The sequence below is a fragment of the Anser cygnoides genome, chromosome 6 (genome assembly GCF_040182565.1).
Source record: "Anser cygnoides isolate HZ-2024a breed goose chromosome 6, Taihu_goose_T2T_genome, whole genome shotgun sequence".
In the NCBI taxonomy this organism is placed as follows: Eukaryota; Metazoa; Chordata; class Aves; order Anseriformes; family Anatidae; genus Anser; species Anser cygnoides.
In genome coordinates, this window is record NC_089878.1 from 21,677,007 (window position 1) to 21,698,553 (window position 21,547).

General features: G+C 38.0%; 1 protein-coding gene and 1 long non-coding RNA gene across 6 annotated transcripts in view; one reads left to right on the top strand and one right to left on the bottom strand.

Moving 5' to 3' along the window:
* The first annotated feature begins 25 nt into the window (after positions 1 to 25).
* Positions 26 to 17,215, top strand: LOC106029973 (uncharacterized). 3 transcript variants are annotated; one of them, XR_001203454.3, is made up of 6 exons: positions 26 to 800; positions 8,338 to 8,430; positions 9,139 to 9,248; positions 10,315 to 10,539; positions 12,223 to 12,383; positions 16,670 to 17,215. It is a non-coding gene; the product is annotated as an uncharacterized lncRNA (long non-coding RNA). The 3 variants fall into 3 exon arrangements; XR_007162427.2 differs by lacking the exon at positions 8,338 to 8,430 and having other exon boundaries at positions 38 to 800; positions 10,370 to 10,539; XR_001203452.3 differs by lacking the exon at positions 8,338 to 8,430 and having other exon boundaries at positions 43 to 800; positions 16,670 to 17,213.
* The window catches only part of LOC106029972 (collagen alpha-1(XXVIII) chain-like), a 40,117-nt gene continuing 19,413 nt past the window's right edge, over positions 844 to 21,547 (bottom strand). For 2 of the 3 annotated variants that reach the window (XM_048061362.2, XM_048061361.2), the window contains 23 exons: positions 19,703 to 19,771; positions 19,202 to 19,270; positions 19,042 to 19,110; positions 18,047 to 18,115; positions 16,747 to 16,818; positions 16,073 to 16,141; positions 15,428 to 15,499; positions 14,493 to 14,561; positions 14,001 to 14,069; positions 12,221 to 12,289; positions 11,098 to 11,166; positions 10,355 to 10,423; positions 8,901 to 8,969; positions 8,347 to 8,415; positions 7,533 to 7,613; positions 6,861 to 6,896; positions 5,704 to 5,740; positions 5,002 to 5,559; positions 4,105 to 4,346; positions 3,511 to 3,601; positions 3,347 to 3,418; positions 1,910 to 2,098; positions 844 to 1,450 (listed from right to left, as the gene is read on the bottom strand). In XM_048061362.2, the coding sequence (XP_047917319.2) occupies positions 1,440 to 1,450; positions 1,910 to 2,098; positions 3,347 to 3,418; positions 3,511 to 3,601; positions 4,105 to 4,346; positions 5,002 to 5,559; positions 5,704 to 5,740; positions 6,861 to 6,896; positions 7,533 to 7,613; positions 8,347 to 8,415; positions 8,901 to 8,969; positions 10,355 to 10,423; positions 11,098 to 11,166; positions 12,221 to 12,289; positions 14,001 to 14,069; positions 14,493 to 14,561; positions 15,428 to 15,499; positions 16,073 to 16,141; positions 16,747 to 16,818; positions 18,047 to 18,115; positions 19,042 to 19,110; positions 19,202 to 19,270; positions 19,703 to 19,771 (2,289 nt within the window). In that variant the 3' untranslated portion in view covers positions 844 to 1,439. Of the gene's footprint in view, positions 1,451 to 1,909; positions 2,099 to 3,346; positions 3,419 to 3,510; positions 3,714 to 4,104; positions 4,347 to 5,001; positions 5,560 to 5,703; positions 5,741 to 6,860; positions 6,897 to 7,532; positions 7,614 to 8,346; positions 8,416 to 8,900; positions 8,970 to 10,354; positions 10,424 to 11,097; positions 11,167 to 12,220; positions 12,290 to 14,000; positions 14,070 to 14,492; positions 14,562 to 15,427; positions 15,500 to 16,072; positions 16,142 to 16,746; positions 16,819 to 18,046; positions 18,116 to 19,041; positions 19,111 to 19,201; positions 19,271 to 19,702; positions 19,772 to 21,547 lie in introns of those variants that run through there. The other variant, XR_007162412.2, reaches the window with a different exon arrangement.

The following is a 21,547-nucleotide window of genomic DNA, read 5'->3' on the forward strand; positions in this document are numbered from 1 at the left end:
CGGCCGTCTGGCCGGGCCCCGCCCCGAGCGCCGTGAGGGGCTGTGAGGGGCTGGGCGGGAACGGGCCGCGAGGGGCTTCGAGGAGTTTCCCTGTTCTGCGCTCCCCGTTGTTACTGCGCGGCAGCAGAAGCGGCCTGTGGGCGCTCTGTGGGGGAAGGCAGAGCGCTTCGGGCCGCTGGGCGCGCAGTTCCTGGTGCCTGGTGCCTGGTGGAGGGTAACGGCCGTGTGCTGAGGACGAGGCTGGAGCCCGCCCCAGACACAGCCCGTGCAGCCGGGGTGCCTGGACTTACTGAAACCGTCTTTGTGTTACAGCCCTAAGTCTGCTTTTTGTCGTTTTAAGCTAGGGTGTGTGAAACTACTGCTTCAGAGTAACTCCAAAAGTGTACCAGCCGAGCGCGCTTCAGTGGACGCTTACCCACTCCCCCCAAAAAGTTCAACAACTAAAGCACGAATCGAGGGAATAAACTTGGCCGTTGACAGTTTTTTTCCCAGAGTGGGTCCTTCAATTTGTGCTGAGCTTGACACGGCCAGCCTGGAAGTTGTGACAAGTTTCCCTGAAGTCACGGGAAGCATCAAGTCACGACAAGGTGCATGAAAGACCGCCGTGCCTGCTCCTCGCCCTCACTGCCCTGCCTGGCTGGGGCAAGCAGGGCACAGCTGAGGGGAAAAATGGTCAGGGAAAAAACTTTCTGGCTTCCTACGCAGGAGTGCCCAATCTCTGCTGTTCAGTCTCATTACAGATTGAGGCGGAAATCCTGTTACATCATCAGGAGCATGTTTAAGTGTGAGCGTAGAATGAGGTAAGTGTCTAGTTCTGTAAGGGTACTATTAAACGCTCTGTCCTGGCAGTAAAAACAGAAATGTTTTATTAGAAACAAGCTTTTAAGCACATAAGTAATAATACATTATATAAAGGCAGACATAAATGTAAAAAGCAATATGGTAGTAACAAGCAATAAAGAATAAACTATGCTGCATTTGAAGATTTGAACATAAGACTTTTTAAGAAATAAAATACTAAAATGCATTTAAAAATTAGGGCTTTTAGTAGAAGAACAACATGCCAAGAACCACTTTGGACGTGAATTAACCAAACTTGCTGATGTCAGCTACTGGTGCAGTCACTCATAAATTTGTGGAAGTATTTTAACTGCATTTTTCATGTATCTTGCTAGTTAATGGAGCAGAGCTTACAGATAAAAGGGCAAAATCTAACAAGCATGTTGTTGGGAGGGGTGAGTAGCTCAGCTACCTCCTCGTCTTGTGACCTGGAGAGCAAGTAGGGAACAAGCTGATGCATTTACTGCGTTTATCTAGTAACCCGAGTAGTAATGTGCATGTCATTTGGAAACAGATATTTTAATATTTCAAGCACAAAATTGGATTTGTGGGAATACTTTTCCTTAAAGAAAGTGAAGAATCTGTAGAATCCGTGCCAACTATCGGGTTTCTGTAATGGAGAAAAGAAATTGTGATTTTTAATGACCAAAGATTGCTTTCCAAAGCCATGTTGATAATTTTAAATAGAGTATAGTTAGTGATTGTATAATGGTAGTATTTAGAAGGCAGGGCAATTACTATCGCAAGTGCTATACTGGTGTTACCGAATCTTGGTAAAAAGGAAATACGTACCTTTGATAGTGCTGAAAATTCGTTATTTTATTATACTGCATCATACAATAGGCATAGCTAGATGTTTTTCCTGATAGTGAGTATATGACTTCACAACGTTAACATTCGTTAATTAGTGGCTTTAATTTAGTTAACACAATGTTAATTAGTGGGTTTAATTTTACATGCCATACTTGATACTCCATAACTAAACCCAAACAATAGTTTATTGATTTATAGCAAATAGCAAATTAATAACTTGCTAGTTATTAATGTAGAGACAGATACAAATTCTTACCTCCAGAAGAAAACACACAAGCCTCTCTACATTCCTCTTCACTCTCAAAACGATTTGCATTTCCATCACAGCCACCATACCAAAACTGAGCACAAGCATTGGCTTGTTTATCATAATACCATTTTATAATATAAACACGGCATGGCCCTTGATCCAGCCTTAACTTGCATCGGAGGTCCAGAATGCTTTCTAAAAAAAGAAAGAAAAAGGAACAAACACAACTGAGTGTGTAAAAATCAATTGTGCTGCTTAATTTTTAACTTTTCAACTCTGATTTTTTTCTGCTAATATTATATAGCCATTTAAGATTCACTTCTAATGATGTTACTGCATCTTTATTAAATCACTAAACTGCCTCTTTTCTGACATGGTTCTAATAACTTAAGAAATAATAGTATTATGACTCCACATACAAAATGAGCAAACAGTATATATCTGATTATTTTGACATCTAAATTTTAAAATCTAATAATCAGCAACAAGTCTTGTGAGCAAAACAAAATTTCCATCCAAAGACTTGCATCAACTATTTTCAGCCCACAAGTGTGACCATCATCTTTTTGCAGTACATTGCTTCGGTTTTGACTCTATAGTTCTTTTTGTGGTGTGGGAGCAGAGGCATTAAAATAGTGGCATCCTATAGATACGTATTAGAAAATTGTGACTTGCCAGTCTCACTCACTATAATACCATGAGAAAAATATTTTTCCTTCAAGTTTAATATTGTGACATCAGTGTTCTGTATGTGTCATTGGCAACCAGTATCTGGAAACTTAAATAAAATAAAATATTAGAATATAAAGCTGCCGGGTTAGTCACGCCCATGTTCCCAGGAAACATACAGTCTATTATGATGTTGTTTAATCATAATACATTCTTACTGGAACTCAAATGTCTGAATCCCCAAAGTGATGAACATAATATGTTCAGATATTTCATTGGGAAAGAATGAACCCTTTGAGCGGTTAACTAATTGCTGTATTTTCCTTCAAATGGCTGAACACCTTCTTTCGTTATTTCTCTTCTGAAAGAGAAATCTGTCCAATTCTGAAATCACTGTGCTGCATTTTCTCTCTCTTTAATGAAGACTCCTATCTCCGCAGACTGACCCTTTCTGATTGAAGAATTCCCTGCTCACTGGCCCACCTCAGCTAGTGCTATGTCTCTCTTTGGTGCCATTTATCAGCTCAGTCTGCCTCTGCTATAAAATGAGCAGTGAGGTTTGGAACTTGGGGAGATGAGAACTGGCCAACAGGCTGGTCAAGAATTACAGCTAGATCTGCAATAAAATTCTGAAATGGCTTCTTTTCCACAGCAAGGGCTCATGAAATCTTCAGAGAGTGGATAGGCCCAACAGAGTGACTCTGATTTAAAGCCTTATAAAGTTAGTATTGTGATAAGAGAGAACAAAATGAAAAATTAGTTAGGATCTATAACCTGGCCTTGGTGTGAGCCCTGCAATGGAATGAGTCAGCACTTCATCTGTTGGTGGCAGTGATGATATCATGGCTGCAAGTAAAAAGAAACAGAATGAGGCTTTTTTTTTTTTTCATCAGCCAAAAGTAACTAGAAGTTGGAGATATTAACAATGATGATAATACCTCTAGTGTCCACTGTTAGCAAAGATGGTTGTTCCTCTTCCTCTAATTCCTCTTCATAAGCTTCATAAACTACCACAGGAGGTACTTTGGTCTGAAATAAGCATTAGATTTTCTTTCCTCTACAGATATTGTGCAGTGTCTCAAAATGAACAGGGCCTTCATTGCTTAGGTTTTCTAATGTTTTTCCTTCCCATTTATCCAGACTGCAATGTTAAGAATCAGGATTTTAACCTCACCGGATTGGTTTACCAGGACAGGTGTCAATCCTAAGCCTGTTTTTTTTTTTTTTTTTCAGTGCAATTGCACTTTAATAGGGTTATTTTTCCCACTGGGACACAAAAATAGCTGTATTAAACACAGCAATAATAATATTTGTAACAGTTTCAGGAATAAATTGTGACCATTAGATAACTGTCTGCCTGCAATATCTGAACTTTTATTCAGAACAGCCAGCTCCAAGTATAGCAAATGAAAGGACCTACTACAGTACCTGTCTTGAAGAAAAGTAAGGGAAAATTTGCAAATTGCATTAGTCAACAAGAGAAGGAAATACATCAAAAACTTTTGCTCATTAAACTTGCTGAATTTTCATACCGGAACTAATGGTTGAGGAAGATCACCAAGTCCCAGAGGACTTTCTGCAGTGGATACTCCAGGTGTCTGTGCTGAAAGTGATTGCCCATTAACATTGTTTTTCTGAAGCATGTAATACGAAGAACTTGAAGATACTAAATGTAAAGATGGTCCACTTATGCTTGCACCATTTCCATTATGATTGTATATTAAGGTACCATGTTCATCTTCACAGAATTGGTTGACTAATTTGGACTCCAGAGCTGTTTAAAAAAAGTAGAAAACCCCATCATACACAGAATTCACTGGATTTTTGAATTTGGATTATTTATACATGTAAATAATGCGCATACAATCTGGTACTCCTTTGGATTATTTATATGCATCTAAGAAGATTATTCCAGGTTCTCTGAACTGTGTATTTTATTATCACAAATTTGCCAGTCTTTAAGTCCTCTACATGATCCAAAATACAGTGAACTCACTAGGGTTGTTCATTTAAGCTTAGTACCAACTACTAGTTGGTAGTGGGGAAAAAAACTGCTTACTTTATTCACGTGAATAACCCAGTGAGAATGGGGTATTGAAATGAAGGTAAATAGTTAGAATTTATCCCACAATTAGATTCTGGTTTCCACTCCAGCAGATCTCGTGCATGAGCACTTACTCAGCTTAGAAAGTTAGTTTAAGTGACTTTTCCGCGCCAGCAGGCAACATCCCCTGTTGGCATGATATGTAATTGACTTGACCACGATGACTTAAAAGAAGGAAATTTATATCTCCAGGATCCTGTTATTTTGTACCTTGTAACTAATCCTGATCAGCATCAAAACATGATTTCCACAAAGATAATATATTTTTTTCCTCTGTTCTGAGAAGCATCGGATATAATGCAGAATAAAGCTGCAGTGCACGCACCTGGCAGGGTATTAAAGTCATCGATGAGATACATATGTTCTCTGTCTGGATCTGAAGCAATCAGATTTAATTCATGCACAAACTCAGCCTGTGTTGGATCTGAAGTATTTACAATTCCTATTGCATACATTTCGATGTTTGCTGCGTGAGCCTCTCGAACAGCAATATCTAGTTTCACTGCTTCTCTCTTGTCTGCTTGGCCGTCTGTTAGCACAATAGCTACTTTTCGCACTCCTGTTCGAGCACCTAAAAATCCTTCCTGGGTTGCTTTACGGATAGCAGTTCCTGTGTAAGTGCCTTCTCCCATGTATTGCATTTTTCTAATTGCTCGTTTGACATCCTGTTGAGTTGTGTACTTGTTGAGACCAAATTCTAGCTGAACTTCTAAACTGTATAGTACAAGGCCAATTCTGGTAGCGTTTCTGCCTACAGTTACTCTGTCTACTAAAGCAGTTACAAAGTCTTTGATAATCTCAAAATTTTCTGGTCCAACACTCTCAGAGCTGTCAATCACAAATACAAGCTCCATAGGAATTTCCTTACATTTAATACCACAACCTGCAAAGGAAAAATAAAAAATAATAATAATAAAAAAAAACAGATCACAATGACTTGACTTGGTATCCTTTTGGAAAGGAGAAGAATGCAAGTTTTACAAAGAAAAACAGAATCTGAAATAAAAAAAGTTTCCTGAGTACTTACCACATATCTCTTTAATTAATTTAATTATATCTTCTCTCTGGATATGAAAAAAATTACATATAAAAATATTGTACCACTTGTCTCTTTCAAATAACGTATAGCATTGATGCTACCAAAGATTTTGTTTATATTGGGTATCTGTGTCTACAAAGAACCTTAGTGTTTAACTTTCAAATCTGATCCTCCCAAATCTGGAATGAGTTCCACATTTTACAATGAACTATTTTATATAGCATATAAGAATCATAAACATGACAAAACAGAAGCACCTCTATGTAAAACAATTAACTGCTGTTATTGTAAAGAACACTTGATGATTCGGTTCTCATTAAAACTTAAAAGTCAAAACCCATTCAAATTTCAGCATCTAAATAATATGGATATTCCTTTGCTCTTAAAAACAATAGGGAGTGGAGAAGTAGACCCAGCTTCAGGAAACATGTTGCTTTTAGTGAGCTGGCATATGAGAGTGCCAAGTCAGAATGGAATTGGGATTTGTGAATGCGAGTGTACCTGGCCCACTGTATTACCCAGCTTTCAGCACGAAAACCAGCTGTTGCCTTCAGAGCTGTCTGTTCAGGGAAGTGATAGCTTCAGTGACATGCAAATAAAACTCTCTTCATTACTAGAGCAATCATTTATTGTATGTTTTGAAGTGCACGTTAGGACTCATTTGGCACTGAGTCAGTCTTTCAAATACATCCTTTTGCCACAACAGATAGCTTCCACCACAGACTTCACTGACATGCTGAATTTGGGTCTGGTGCAGTTGAGGCTTAGCAGGAGTATAATTAAGGTCCATTGCATGATAGACCATGACAGGTTTGAAGATCTTTGCTCTTTAGACTCTTAATTACTATTTCAAAAAACTTCCCTGCAGCGGGTACACACCCAGGTAATCTAACAATAACTGCAAAAGAATATATAGAAGAGACATAAGTAAAATCACCAGGAATTTTAAATTCCATAACAGCATGAGGCAGATGAAAAAAAAATCAGAAGCCTATGAGTGGTTTCTTTCTATATTATTAATGAGCTACATCTAGTCAGAAAACCCCTTCTATAATAGTTTACGTAGGATGCATTTTAATTGATAGTACCTTGCATTCTGTTTATAATCTTGGTCTGATGGAATTTAAATAAATGAATTTGCTTACTGTTAGGCCTTGGTCTCCTTTTGGTCCAGTTTTGCCCTGTAACAGTGATCATTAATTAAGCTACTACAATTAGTAACACAGTAATTCAGAATATGACTTCATCTGTACCATTATTGAAATAATGTTTAGCCAATCAGAACTTCTGCTAGAAAAAAGTGTTCTTGTGATACTAGCTTGTACCTACCATATCTGCACCATTGGAAAGGTGGTCAGGTTTTTATGGGCAGTGGATGACCTCAAGTCTCCCATTGAGTCACTGAATTTCAGTTTATGTATACTTAATAGTATGCAAATGCCAGAACAGAAGAGCACCACGTTTTGTTTTCCAGCTTTTGGGGACCGTTCCAACAGCAGTAGTTACCATTTTGCCTTCCTTCATCAGTACATCAGCTTCAATCTACAGTTACTTGGTTGCCATAGAATAGAATCACATAGTTTTATTCTTAAAACACACCTGTTGGCTTTCACTGCCTCAAGAAGGAACCCGTATTTGTGTTTTGAGATTGAGGTACTCAGCACAGAAATGTCTTCTTTGTGCTTTTAAATGTTTTCATATTTTCAATTTCTTAAGCATTTTAGATTATGAGTAGTTAAACATCAAGAAAAATGCATAACCCAGCTTTAGTTTTAAGCAGTTTAAGAAAACAGACGTGATAAAACTGAATTACTCACAGGTTCTCCAGCTAAACCAGGGTCACCCACATTGCCCTTGTCTCCTTTTTTCCCCTTTTCACCTGTAGCTCCTCGATCTCCCTTTGAAGCCATGCAGGTAACCAGATAGAAAGTATAAGTCATTTTTTATTACATTTTTCACAGTTTTTGAATTGTGTGAAGAACTTGTACTATTGGGTAGGCATTTTCATGGGAATAATAGCTGAAGCAGTTTGAAAAATGAACCATCCCAAACAAGTGTGTGTAGACAGAAGGGTTTCGTAGGATATTGAATGATGAAAATGAGTGTGTGTCTGAGAAAAATAAGATAACCATAGGGAAATTGAGAAGAAAGGTGGGGGATGTATTTGGAATGAGTAATGGAAATATTCTGAGAAACCTTTTGGTCCAGAAAAGGTGTTTAGGTTAGCAAACAAAGGAATTAGTGCCTTCCGGTTTGATTTTTGCTAGGCTATGGGAGTTTGTATATTTTTTATAAACTGATGTGATCACATCCAAAAACTGATTTCAACACACATTTCTCTTTTTCTTAACACTGATGTAGTCCCCAAATTTTGCATAACTCTATGGGCAAATGAAAGGCAACAATATTAAAACTATCTGTATTTCTTCTAGCTGCAGTAGCAGATAAGCCTCATATGATATTAACATATGCAACATGGAAATTAGTATAAAATATTAAAAGGATCGTGTGAATGGCTGGGCTTTTCCCTTTTCACAGAATTCACATGCCTTTAGTGAGAGCTGACAGTACTGAGTATTTTTGGTATGTTGGCTTGGGGCTCAGACATTATCTCTGATTTAGGTACCATACCTTCTGTCCCAAAAGCCCTTCTCCAGGAGGGCCTCGTGGTCCTGGCATTCCATGAATTCCTTGTTCCCCCTAATGATAATCCAGGTTAGTGATATTAACCCTTCGTAGTCACTCATTAAGCATTATTTTTAAATGTTCAAAGTGTTTCAACTGCATTTTAACAACTGTGTTCAGCAGTATGTCTACCCTACAGATGTATAGTATTTGAAAACTGCATGATCATATCAGCTGTCTCCATGGGTATGAAAGATTTGGGAAGAGGATAAATAATATTTTTAATTCTGGTTCATTTTACGAGGCTATCTTTCCCTCTTAAAAGATGTCCCTGCTTTCTCCTCCCCCAGTCCACGCACCTTTGGGCTTGTTTACAGCAGTAGAGACAGAACATACTTTATAGGTGCTTAAATTATCTTTCTCATTGTCCAACCTCAGGTTCTCTTGTCATATACGAAATAACAATGTGCAATCTGTTGTTTCCATTATACTGCGATGGTCAGATTGAAAACTCAGCACAGGTTAAATACTGAAGACACAGTATAAGGGAGTCATCTTACCTTAATTCCTTGAATGCCTTCGCCAGGAGGTCCCAAAGAGCCAGGTGGCCCTGGGCGTCCTACGGCTCCCTACAGAGAAACCCTGCATGTGTTAAGTACAATATTCGTAATAAAAACACACAATAAATTGTTGTACCACCATGTAATTTCCTGTCAGTCCTCTGCCACATCAGTATCTTTTTATAAGTAGTGAGGATAAGATTGCTCTGGCTGATAAATGTTTTTTATCCTTTATCAGATTATTTAAATCCAGTTGATACTTCAAAGGAGTCACTCAGGACCTTATGGTCAGAGAACACGAATCACCTTGATTGAGATGAGCATTGCACTGAAGGATGGATTGTATTGGTGAGACACTGAGGACTGAATTACAATTTAAGAGAGGATTGTTATTTCCTAAATGATGTGGTATCTTTCATCACCACTAAGCTTACAGTTTCAGACCTGTAAACATACACAGTAATGTGGCATTACAAATAATCTCGTTGCTAATTTATAAGCTGATTTTTTAAAGAACTCTAGAGAAAATATTCCAGTTCCATATGTTTTCCATAGGAAGCAATCAGAATGCATGCAGTACAATATTAATTTTATACCTGTATTGCAATTCCAGTGGCCTTGCATTAAATTCTCAGTTTTCTCATTTGTAAGGATCCTGTATTCATGCCTAGCACAGGTGGGGTTAGTGCTTTACCACCACTTAGCCATAGACCTAGCCTTCAGGCCAATGTGAACACTCTGGGACCAATAAGCCGCATTGTGCAGGTGATACGTTCTGATGTTGTGAAATCCTTCCTTTTGTCCATGTTCAGTTCTTTTATATTCACATTCACATCCTGAAACAGTTTTTTTTGTATTAATAGACTTCTGAAGTCGATCTGGAGGAGCGAGAATTTTCCATTTTGGAAGGTTTCATAAGGAAAATGGCTTTTTATTATTATTTCCAGGCATTTTTTCAGGATGTATATTATAATTATATATTACATTAGATTATTATTGATTTACTTTATACAGTAAAGAAAAAAAAATTCTGGAAGAGCTCAGCAGTTTGCCTGCAGCTTTAAGACTAAGAAAGGGAAGACACTGCTAAGTGCTTACTAGTCCATTAATCCTAGGTCTGGAAAAATGCTAGATCTGAAGAAATTTTTGCTACTAAATTGGAGGTACTGTCTGCAGGAGCTACACGTTTTCTTCATGCAAGCTTATCACTTTATTTATCCTCTGCAATAGGGAAAAGGCCATGGTTTATGGCAGGTTAGCAGAAACATTTTTGATTTTCTACAAATTAAAGACACTGTATTCCTCAGTTATCTGTTGGATTATTTGTTTCTAGTGAAGTGTGAAGACAGAAAACATAAAGATGTGTATGCATGATCATGTTTTTATACTCTATTTTCCTTTTCTTTTTTTTTAGAAAATAGATTATGGGAGATGTAGCTGTTTAAATGGCTTACTTTTGGTCCTGGCAGGCCTTCTCCTGGGGGACCTGGGAGACCAATTGGTCCTCTACTACCGGGATCACCCTGAAAATGGATACTTTAAAAAATAAGTAGTGAATACCAAAGTTTGATTTCTAGAATTCTCAGCATCTGTTGTGCTCAAACGGGACAAAGAGAGGAGACTTGCTGAACAGCACAGTGTAAGTCTAAACAGAGCTAAACCATGAATACTGCAGACAGGATGAGAAAGATAATGGGTTTTAACAGTGGTCTAAACATATCCAAGACATGTACAGTCAGGCAAGTTACAGATAAATTACAATTCCCATATCATAAAATGAACTATAGTTCCTCCAAGCCAACAAAAATCTTTTTGCTTTCTTGCTTGTCAGAGTTGGATCATACTTGATGTTCACATTGGCACTGCTCTAACATACTTTTCCTATGAGTGCCTTCAGACAGCTAGCAGTTTGAGGAGAATGGAAAAAAGACATACCCCCTTTTAAGAGAAATGAGGCATGTTTAAATAGCTGCACTCAATCTGTCAATTGCCTGTATAATTCAAGTAATCCTACAGTCAGCACCAAGATGAGTTCTGAACTGAAGCTTGAAGATCTGCAATGGAAGCTACCTTTTATATACTGACAAGTAAATTAAAGCTGTATGAAAAAGATACTCTGACTGTGACCTATGGGTAGGAACTATATCTGCATGGAGTATCTGTATGCATTTACTTTTCTAGAAGTTAAGGTCTGTACCTTAGGTCCTGGTAGTCCAACTCCATCAAGGCCTTGTTCACCAGGAATCCCAGGAAGGCCTGGCAAGCCCTGAAATTGCATGCACAGATAGAATATGAATTTAACTTAAGGCTATGTTGACTGCATGTTTTTGTTAACATTAATATGGCTAGTATCTTGAATACATTGTCTCTTAGTGGGGTCGCTGTGGTCTGTAACTGGTTAAATTCCACTCTGGTAAGCCAGAAGTTGTATCAGTGTTTGTCTGTGTATTCTGTCTCATGCAGGAGGCTTGTACATGTTTGAAGACAGAGGGGTCTTATCCAGAGAGGCAGGTGCAAAAGGAGTTCTAGCATTGCATTACACAAAAATGTCAAAAAGCATTATAAATGCTTCAGATTCCCATTTCCACTTTGACATTCATTTATTTTTATTCCTCAATGTGTGTATGCACTTTTACAGTTGTCTGTAGCACAAGTAAATGCTAGCATATCACCAAACTTCCTGGCTGTAGCCAGTAATTCTCCTTCAGTGCTACATACACACGCAAGCAAGGAAGAGGAACAGACACCCTTCTCTCTTTGTATCCTCTTTGCAGGCATTAGTCATATGTGCCAGTACAGATTTCTGTAAAGGTCTGTAAAGCTGATCGACCCATTCTTTGCCACATCCTCAGCAGCCCATTGAATATATCTGAGGACTGTTTGGTCTTCTGACTCTGGACACAGTTGCTTTTTCAGTGGTTCTGGAAGATAGCGCTGCCCAGAGCACACACCCACATATATGGACGCAGCTATTCAGCTCGGCTTTGATCTCCTGTTTGGGGGTTAAAATTCTGGATGACTGGGCAGAAGACAGTATCTTACTCTAAGATATTGAGGGAACTGATTGAAACATTAGTGATACTTTAAAAAAAATCCCTGCTTGGAATGTGTTGCATTGTGTAATCAAGAGAACTGTGGGACTTTTAAGGTCTTGGACTACTTCAGATTTCTTTTTTTCCTTCCATGCTGAAATGCATTTCCACAGTTGAGGAGCATAAAAGACAAGCAAATCTTTCTTGGCGTGTCAGCTGTGGAAGTTAATCACTTTGGTGTACCTATTTGTTCCCAATTCACATTAAAAAAATTGTCTGTAAACTTACAGGTGGACCAGGATAACCGTCTCCTTTTGGCCCAAAGGGCCCAGGGGGTCCTGGAAGGCCTCGGTCACCCTGATGAAGGCAGGAAAAACAGATGAGACGACTGACAGTGCAATTGCTAGCAGGAAATGCTCCATGAAAGTGAAACTTCTTTGGCAGGCATACTGTAAGTTGATTTTATCTATCTGCTCACGTATTTTACTATGTGAATGGTTATTGGAGGTTATTAATCCTAAAAGTGGGATATTTAATAGCTCTGAGAATATACTGGACCTTCCAGTTTTAAGTCACTAATTGGATCTCTTTTGAGAGCTCGGTCTCCTGTTACTATGATTATGTTATTATGACATACATATAAGAGGGAATGGCTTCCCCATATATATATATATATATATATAATTATTATTATTTTTTTATCATGATTATTATTACTCCAGTTTTGGGGGCACAAGCCCATCTTGACAGACAGACAAAAGTCTAGCAGGGGAACTGAATTACTGAGTAGCTATTTTTGATAATGCTAACTGAAGATAGATAAACTGCTGTAGAGCACTGTGAAAGTTCAGTATTGCTTCTGCACGTGCTTTTTGTTCCATGTGGTGAGAAAAAGGACTCAGGGTTGGGGACACCAGCAATTTGTGTGCTCATTTTAAAAATGTTTTCTGTCACAAGGTTCCTGCCTGTTTTTGTTCCAGAATTGTATTTTCCTATACTGCCATGGAACCTAATTAAAGATATTGAGTATAACAGGAGCTTGTTAGCAGAGATGTTCCCTTTTAAGCTCCTTTCATGGATCCAGATAGCTGGAATATCTCAGATACACAGATTTACCAGAAAAATTAAGAGGATTAGACTCTGCCAGCAGCACTGGATGGTGCAGTGAATTGCTCTGAATTACAACTGGATGAATGATCTGGATGGATGACTGTGTTTGTCCCTTCAGCTAACCAAAATATGGGCATGCGTAGCAGTGCCAAGAAAAGGCAGAATTTTTTTTTTTCAATTAAGCCATAGAAAGTTTCACCTTGTAGTTTTACCTTACTACACATCTTAGTGCAGACATTTATCTAAGAGAGAAGCAACAGCAAAAGCACTAATACTGATCGCAAAAAGTGAAGAACATAGTCATAGAAACATGCTGAGCATAACCTAAATGAAAGAGCTTTGAGGGCTTAAGATCAGTCAGAGAACAAGGGACAGTGGCTATACTCGAGTATTGTCAAATTCACTAGGTTAAAGCCTGAAGAAAAGTTGAATCTAGCTAACACTGAGACAATACTAGAGAAGTGCTAGAGAGAAGTCCTTAGAGATTAGCTGCTCTTTCATGTTCTTCTTTCACTGCCTAAGGAATCTCTTCTCACATGGCCAGTTTGGCCCATGTCCTGAGCTCTTGTTGGAGTCTATGGATTACTTTGTGCCATACCTAGGAATGAAGCCATGTACCTAAGAAGGACCCTGGCTGAGAAAAATTAACTGTTTGGCATGTATGCTGCTGTAAGCACATAAATCAGGTGTCCTCTCTGTATTCACTCATTATGAATTAAAAACAATCAAATTTTCCCTGGTCCTCTGCCATGTGGAAGCTTATGGTTCATGGAATCTGGAAAATTGACTGTCCGTGGTGATCCAGCCATATAAATCTTTATAATGTGCCAGCGCAGTACACCATACGCAGTAAGAACTGCAGAACACTTTGCCATCCTAAGTAATTTGCTGGTGCTTCACTGAATCTTGCCTTATTTTACAGTTCTATCAGAAATTAATTTATCAATTTAGGAGCTACCTTTGCCCCAGGAAGCCCAAAACCTGGTTCTCCAATTGGTCCAGCAAGACCAGGTAACCCAATGTCACCCTGCAATGAAGAAAACATGTACCCTAGTTAGTTATTTTATTAAACATCAATCACAGACTGTTTTTTTATTATATGCCATACAAACAGATATATATCAAATGTAATAGTTTTTTATATATATATATATATATTTGTTTCATGGACACTTAAGATAAACACCAAGAGCAGACGAAAGAAAAATATTCTGATACGGAAGATATCAAAGACAAAGAAATGAACACAGGTAGGCTACACCTCAAGCTGGCAAATAATTAATACCAGGTCATGGTGGTAACTAGAATGCACACAATATACAACTGTCTATAGGAAATAAGACATTTTGGGCGACCTTCTAAGGCTGAAATTATTTACACAATAAGCATGCCTACTTCATTGTTTTCACACTGTATTTGAAAGCACTAGGAGTTGGAGTGCAGATGTTACCTTTGGTCCAGGTACAGCTCTTCCAGGAGGGCCTGGCATTCCAAGACGTCCTGGCACCCCAGGTTCTCCCTGCAGTGAAGGAAGGAGAGCAAAAACAATGGATTTTTCTGCAAGTAGCATGAGCATATCTCAGAGAAAACATCTGTGTGGCAGTTTATCATATTCCATTAAAATTCTATTAGAAGTCTCAATATTTTATTGATACACTATGTTAAGTGAAATCTAGCCATTGCAGAACTGATAAACAGTATAGTTCTGATTTCTCAATGGAAATGAGATTCCTCTCAGTCACTGAATAAATGTATATTATTAGAATTCCTTTTCTTAGGGCATTCTAGACTTGGTCCAGCACTCAAGGCTTCCTGCCCAGCTGTGTAGGTGTACAAGAAAACATTTATTTTTTGTCAGAAAAGATTTTTTAAATAGTCCTTTCGGTGTACTTTATTACCTCTTTTTATTTTTCTTCTTATGTGGAAATACTATTGTGTGAATTAATAATAAAAGACTTAATAAGAAACCAGAGGAGAAACCTCTCACTTTCAGTGAGTAGTGAGAATTCAAACTCCACATCCTTAAAAGAATATCAGTCATGAGTCTGATCAGTGTAAGGGAAAATAAAGTCCTGTTACATGTGTATATGCTAGACACCATATTGCCTTCCCAAATATTTCAGCATAAAATGCCAGTATTAGTGCCCCATAACTTTTTCCAAGTCACTGGGGAAACAGTATGGTGAAAGTAAAGTTTTTTAAAAATGCTTCTAGATGTTTATAGTGATCATAGTGTGTCTTGCTAAGAGAAACCTTAGCTGAACTTTGTTTTTTTTTGTTAGTTCTTAAGAAGCAAGTTAATTCTAGGCAAGTTGTTCCTGCGATCTGCAACAAAGCACAGTTTTGTGGGGCTGTTTTACACACATAACATGATAATGAACATACTTTAGCTCCTGCAGGCCCAGGCACTCCTGTTGGTCCTGTTAATCCACGTATTCCTCTCTGGCCTTGATCTCCCTACAGAAATGGAGAAGACATGTCACATGTACCAAAATATTAAGAACATGTAGTTGATGTAATGTCTTGGACAATGACTCCAGCAACTCCCAGTGTCGTTATTTCATAGGATACAGATAGTGACATGAGAAACCATAATTACTTTTCCATCAGTGGATCAGTACAGAGGACCAGTACAAGAGCCAGAACCCAAAAGATTGATTCAGTTATTCCTACGAATCGAAGCAGTAGTCCCAGCAAAAGATTTACCTCTTCATGAACTTCTTGGACCAGACACTATCATTGGTACTGGACATTGTGAGCCAGTGACACTGTACTGCCGTTACTTTTTTTTTTTTTTTTGTGAAAAAGATGTCCCAGATGGTCTTTTATTAACTTCATTATTTAAAAAGTTGGTTTAGGCTGAGGCTGAAACAAATTCTGCAGCTAGTCGCTTTTAGAAACACTCGTTAACCTATTTTTTTGAGATGTATTTTTTCATTACTTGTGTTAGACTAAAAAAGAGAAGATATTGACAAACCTATTTGTGGAGCCTTACAATTCTGAATGTCACCTGTAGTAAGACATTCTCACCTTCTCCCCCTGTATTCCAACCCCTGGAGCACCTTCAGGGCCTCTAAGACCAGGTAATCCTGGTTCACCCTGGAATGAAAAAATTAAAGCACTGTTTCAGAGAACTAAATACACATGGTGCAAAATTAACTCTATATTCATTTGAATAAGCTCATTAAAATCAAAGACTTTTAAAAATCAATTGCAAAATTTCCACTGATGTCACTGGGCCCAGGATTTTCTTCCCATAAGCAACCACTGTAAAACTGTAGGTGGAATTCATGAAGTAGCATGTTTTCTAAGTAATAACTGAACACTGAGTACGGAATTTTGAACTATATAGGTATCTCATTCTGGGAAAATACTATGATCAGAAGGCTACAAAAGGTTGCCTGTAGCCTTTGCTGTGATCTTCCTTCTCAGCTGAAGGGATTTTAGTGGATTAAAAAAGCCAACAACTGTAAACAAGATAATAGACAATGACCACCACCACCCCCCGAAAAAAAGAAGAAGAAAAGGTTTCCCTAAAAACGTATGTTTGAAAGAGAATTTTTTCACCAAAAATGTGCTACATTTCCACTTGTTCATGAACACCACTTATTCTCTTCTCTCTTCTAGGTTTGGATATCAGCACAGGGTAAACAGTAGGAATGTTTGAAGGGAAGCAAGACGGCTCCAGAAAGAGATGAACCAACCTTCTGTCCAGGCGCTCCATCTTCTCCTGGAAGGCCAGGCAGACCTGCAAGTCCTGAAAGGCCTGGCTCACCCTAACATCAATAAAAAGCAAGTCTTTCTATTAAATACAGGCTTGATACTATTCTTTTGCTGAATCAAGGAAATTTATTTTAAAAAGGCTACTAAACTGTATGTATATTTATAGCAAACACTTACGCATATGAACCAAAATCCTGCATTTTTTAAAATACTGACAACTCCCATTTATTACTAACAAGGGAAGAAATATGTCTGATTGTTCTAACTGTGCATTATATCTAGACAAATAATATTATTAGCTGTTAATGCTCCAGTTAATTCTTAAAAAATAATAATACCATAATTTCATTAAGTGGTAGCTTTAAAAGTAATAGGAAGATCCAACTGTGATTTGATGATGGGCATTTTGATGGTGCATATCAATGTGAATCTATTAATGGCATTGGCCTATTTATATAAGGTTCAAAATCCTGACCTAGTTTTAGATGAATTAGGGTCATTTGGGATCAAATGGATTCACTCAGTGTTACCATAGTTTGAGAAATGAAATCAAGTAATGAAGCAGTTTATTTCCTTTTCCAACCCCCATCCCAAATCCCTAAGTAACAAACAAAAAAGCAAACTCAGGAGAGACCTTTGCCTTTCTACTGCCATGGAAGTGCATTTTCACCTACTCCCCTATTTTATGTTAATCTGGCTGTTAGTGACATAGGGACTGGTTAATATCTTGGTCACTTCAGCACTGAGATAATCTGGTTACAGCTTCCTCTCTGTTCCAAGCAAATGCTTCTTCTGTCTAATAGCACAGCTTGCTTCCCGTACAAATGTGTGAGGGTGTAGCTGTGGCTCTGTTTACACCGTATCATTTTGTGTGAAGAGGGAAGGAACAGTACAATAACCACTGTTCTGTGCTTTTTTCACCAGCTCAGGTTGTAGTTTAGTTTATGCTGGGGACTGCCATTTCTGACAGATGTTTAATATTTTGGATCATTGTCTGGACAAACGTGCAGGTGAGGTGTGTGCCACACTGATCTGAACATGGGCTAGGTACATCAAAAGTTTCAGTCACAATAAATATTCCTACTTTTGTGCAGAACTAGTGTATATTAAATGTTTCAATTTCTGGAGGTTACTGAAAGTCTATGTTGAAAATTATAAAGACTAAAAGCCTAAGGTTCATCTCTAAACCTATTTTCAAGTGCCTACAGAAAGGACACTCAAAACCCACAATTTTTCAAATCCAAATAAATAAATAAAACAATTCCTCTATTAACAATGTACCTTAGAACCAGGTTCTCCAACACCTCTTTCTCCTGGCACTCCAGTTTCTCCTGGCAAGCCTTGTTCGCCCTTAAGTAGAAATTATTATTAAGAGCTTTGTCATGGAGAAATAGAAAAGCAAATTTTTGGTTGGTTATATTTAAGGAAAGATTAAATAAAGATATTACCTTTAGTATAATGTCTTAAACCCTTGGTCACAAAGACTGATAATCTCCAGGTCCCTAAGTATATTTTGAGCTGTCACCGAAAAGTTGTTGGTGGAAACGATTAATGCTGTAAATCTATAATTTTATGTCCCTGTGAATGTTTCACACCAAAATTTCAGCTGCAAAGCTAACTTCCATAAACAGTTTGCCCTTCTCTTTCTTTATACCGGTAGTAAAGCATGTCCTGTAATCACTTCAAATGTAAGAGGTGATCTCTGATGCTCCAAAATACTTTACCTGGTATGGACCTTTGACCCACTTACACTTCTAGTTACTTTAGACCATGCCTGAAGGCATTCAGAACTTCATCTGACACCTCTTTTCAGAAATCACTTTAAATCTGCATTCCAAACGCTTGAAGGTTGACTTCTTTTATTTACAGTTCTGGCTTGTGCTAATCAGTCAAGGCTAAATTATTTTGACAGTTTTCCTTCAGCAGTGGTAATCTTCATTACACCTTGGACCATTCTTAACTGCTTAACATTCTTAACCTTAACATTCTTAACTGCTAGATACAGTAAATTCACAAAGTCAGATGAGGCAACAGGCAGCAGAATTAACATGGAAGGCAGCTAATCTGTAAGGTATACATGTATTTTTCTGGAATAAGGAACTGCACTGAGAATAAAAGATGCTCTTGAAATGGAAAAAAATTTCCTGCAATAAGTCAATTTTTAGATTGGTGTTCAGCACTTTAACAAGCATAAGGATAGAGACAGACCACTTCTTAATCAAAAAACTTAACAGTAAAAACAGCACAGGAACTTGTACTACAGAAAATTCTCTAACCTTTGGTCCAGGTAGTCCCTGTCCTGGTAGCCCTCTGGAGCCGGGTGGTCCTTTTGGGCCCTCCACTCCCTGAAAAGATTATATAATTCATTATTAAAAATAAAGTATATTCTGTTACTAGACATTTAACTGTCGGGTGAGGGGAAAGTGAAAACCACACCTTCTCTCCTTGAATTCCGATTCCAGGTAATCCTATTGGCCCAGGTAAACCAGGAGGACCAAATTCACCCTGGCAAATGAAGTGCAGTTAAACAGCCGTATAAAAATACAGAAACAATCTGGCATATCTCTTGTGCTAGTGCATGTTGACTTAACCACTTCATAAGTCAATGAAGCTGGGGATCTGACCTTATATCTTTCATATATGCATTTATTCCCTGCTGGTTCCATTGTTGCAAACAAGTGCTAGTCTATTTTTCCAGTTCTAAACCTTGATTTTCGCACAGAATCAGATGATTTTTGTAAAATTTCCTATTCTAATATAAAGAGATGTTCAAATAGGTTCATAGAATTTCTTGGGCATAAATGTCTACAAGATACCTTATTGTGTAGGGTCTTTTGTGGGTGCCTTGCCTCATTACACCTTTTATAGTGAATGTCAACCCTGTACTATGTAGATTTATTGTCACTTTGCTAATCCCCTGGTATATTTACTGCTCACCTTTTCACCTTTTATGCTGATGCCTGGAAGTCCACGAGGGCCTTTTGGTCCATCAAAACCACGGTCTCCCTACAAGAAAAAAATAATGCAGTGTTAACTATAGAAACACACAGCTGTTCTCTCTGAAGTAACTAGAGACACTGTTTGCTCTGTTATCATGAAAACCAAAATGAGAAGAACCAGAAAGCAGTGCCTGGTTCTGCTTTCCAGGATACCAAAGAGGTCTTCACAAATGGGCTTGCTCTGCAATTTGAAATTGCTGATGAAAATGCTGAACAAACTTCTTTTTATCTTTCTGCCCACTTTGATTGTTTTGGGTCCTGTCCTGCTTCCCCTCAAATCAATGACAAAACCATAACTGATTTATGTGTCAGCAGGGCTAAGTTCCGAGACTAACTGAAGGCTGAATTCTGCTTATTTGTCTCATGGGTTAAAGTGTTGTAATGAGGATCTGTCTCTCAGTAAGAATTTTGCCAGAATAAAGACCAGGTCAAACTGTCTTGTTTGTAGAGGTGTATTTGTAAATGTCATTGGCCTAAATGTTTATTTACAATACAGTGGTCTTGGTGAAAATGCAGGTTATACTAACATGGAGAAGAATATTGTGCTTTCTTGTATTTCAATTAATAAAACAAGTAAAGACTGGTAGTTAGCTTATGCAAATTGTCACAGAATCACCCAAGCCAATGAAGTTATATGCCCCCGACAGGCTTTTTGTCTCCCTACTAACCAGTTCCATCACTTCACCTTTGACTGAAAACAGTCATGTGGATTCCTCTTAAAAGGAACATTCCTTACTCCTGATGGTTTAGAACACTTGCTTTCATTTTGCTGAATTGTGAACTTCTAGCAAAAAAGTTCTGCTGAAAGAAAGCAACTGTACAATTTGTCTTAGATTAACAAATCACCTGCTTTAAAGGCATTTAAAACTGTACAGCTGACATACTTGGCAGCCATAAACAGGATTAGAGATATGTGTAGACTCTGTTTATACAATTTCAATTGTATAATTGTTTATACAATTTTCAATTGTTCAACAGTTTCAGTTAGACTATGCATTATTCCATACTTGTGCATTGCTCCTCTGCACAACTTATTAGTTGACATGTTTCTTCCCACATGTATTGGTATTTCAGCATCAATGCAGTGATTTCTAAATATACTTCCTTCAAATTCTTTTTTCTTTTCATGGATAAGATCTGCTAAATAAATACAAGCCATCAAAGTGAGACTAGATAATTTATATAATTCATCATAAAATATATACTGGGTGTTTGAAGAGATAACGTTGCTAGCAGCAGTCAAATTTAAATCCAGCTGACTGCAGTCAGCTAAGCAAAAATTGTAAAATTGGTTTTTAGAAAAGGGACAATTGGGGCCTGCATCTGTGAAATACTTTTTTATTGTTTTCTCAACCAAAATTGCCTTGGTGGGTGAATAAAAATGAGTGGACCTATTGCACAGATGTGTGGGAGAGAGGAACTCACTGGTTACCAGGTTTGAGGCTGTATCTGATAACATTGCTAAAACTATGCTAAAAGGGAAGAATTCACCACATATACTTAGGGTGGTCTGGGTGTCAAGAAGCCCTCTAGGAGGATTTTGTGCAATCTAGTGAATCTTACTAGTTCAGGATCATTTTTTATATAATAACTACTCATCCAGTGCAACTCCCAGGGAGACAGTTAAGAATTATGTTCCACTTGAAACAGTAATAATCAGGTAAAAGTCACATAGAAGGCCACAGAGAGTATCTGTCTCAGGACAGACACTGGAAATTAGGAGACTCTCAGGGAATCTCAGCATCTACACTATTGTTTCACTAAAGCCATTTAGCTCCTGTGC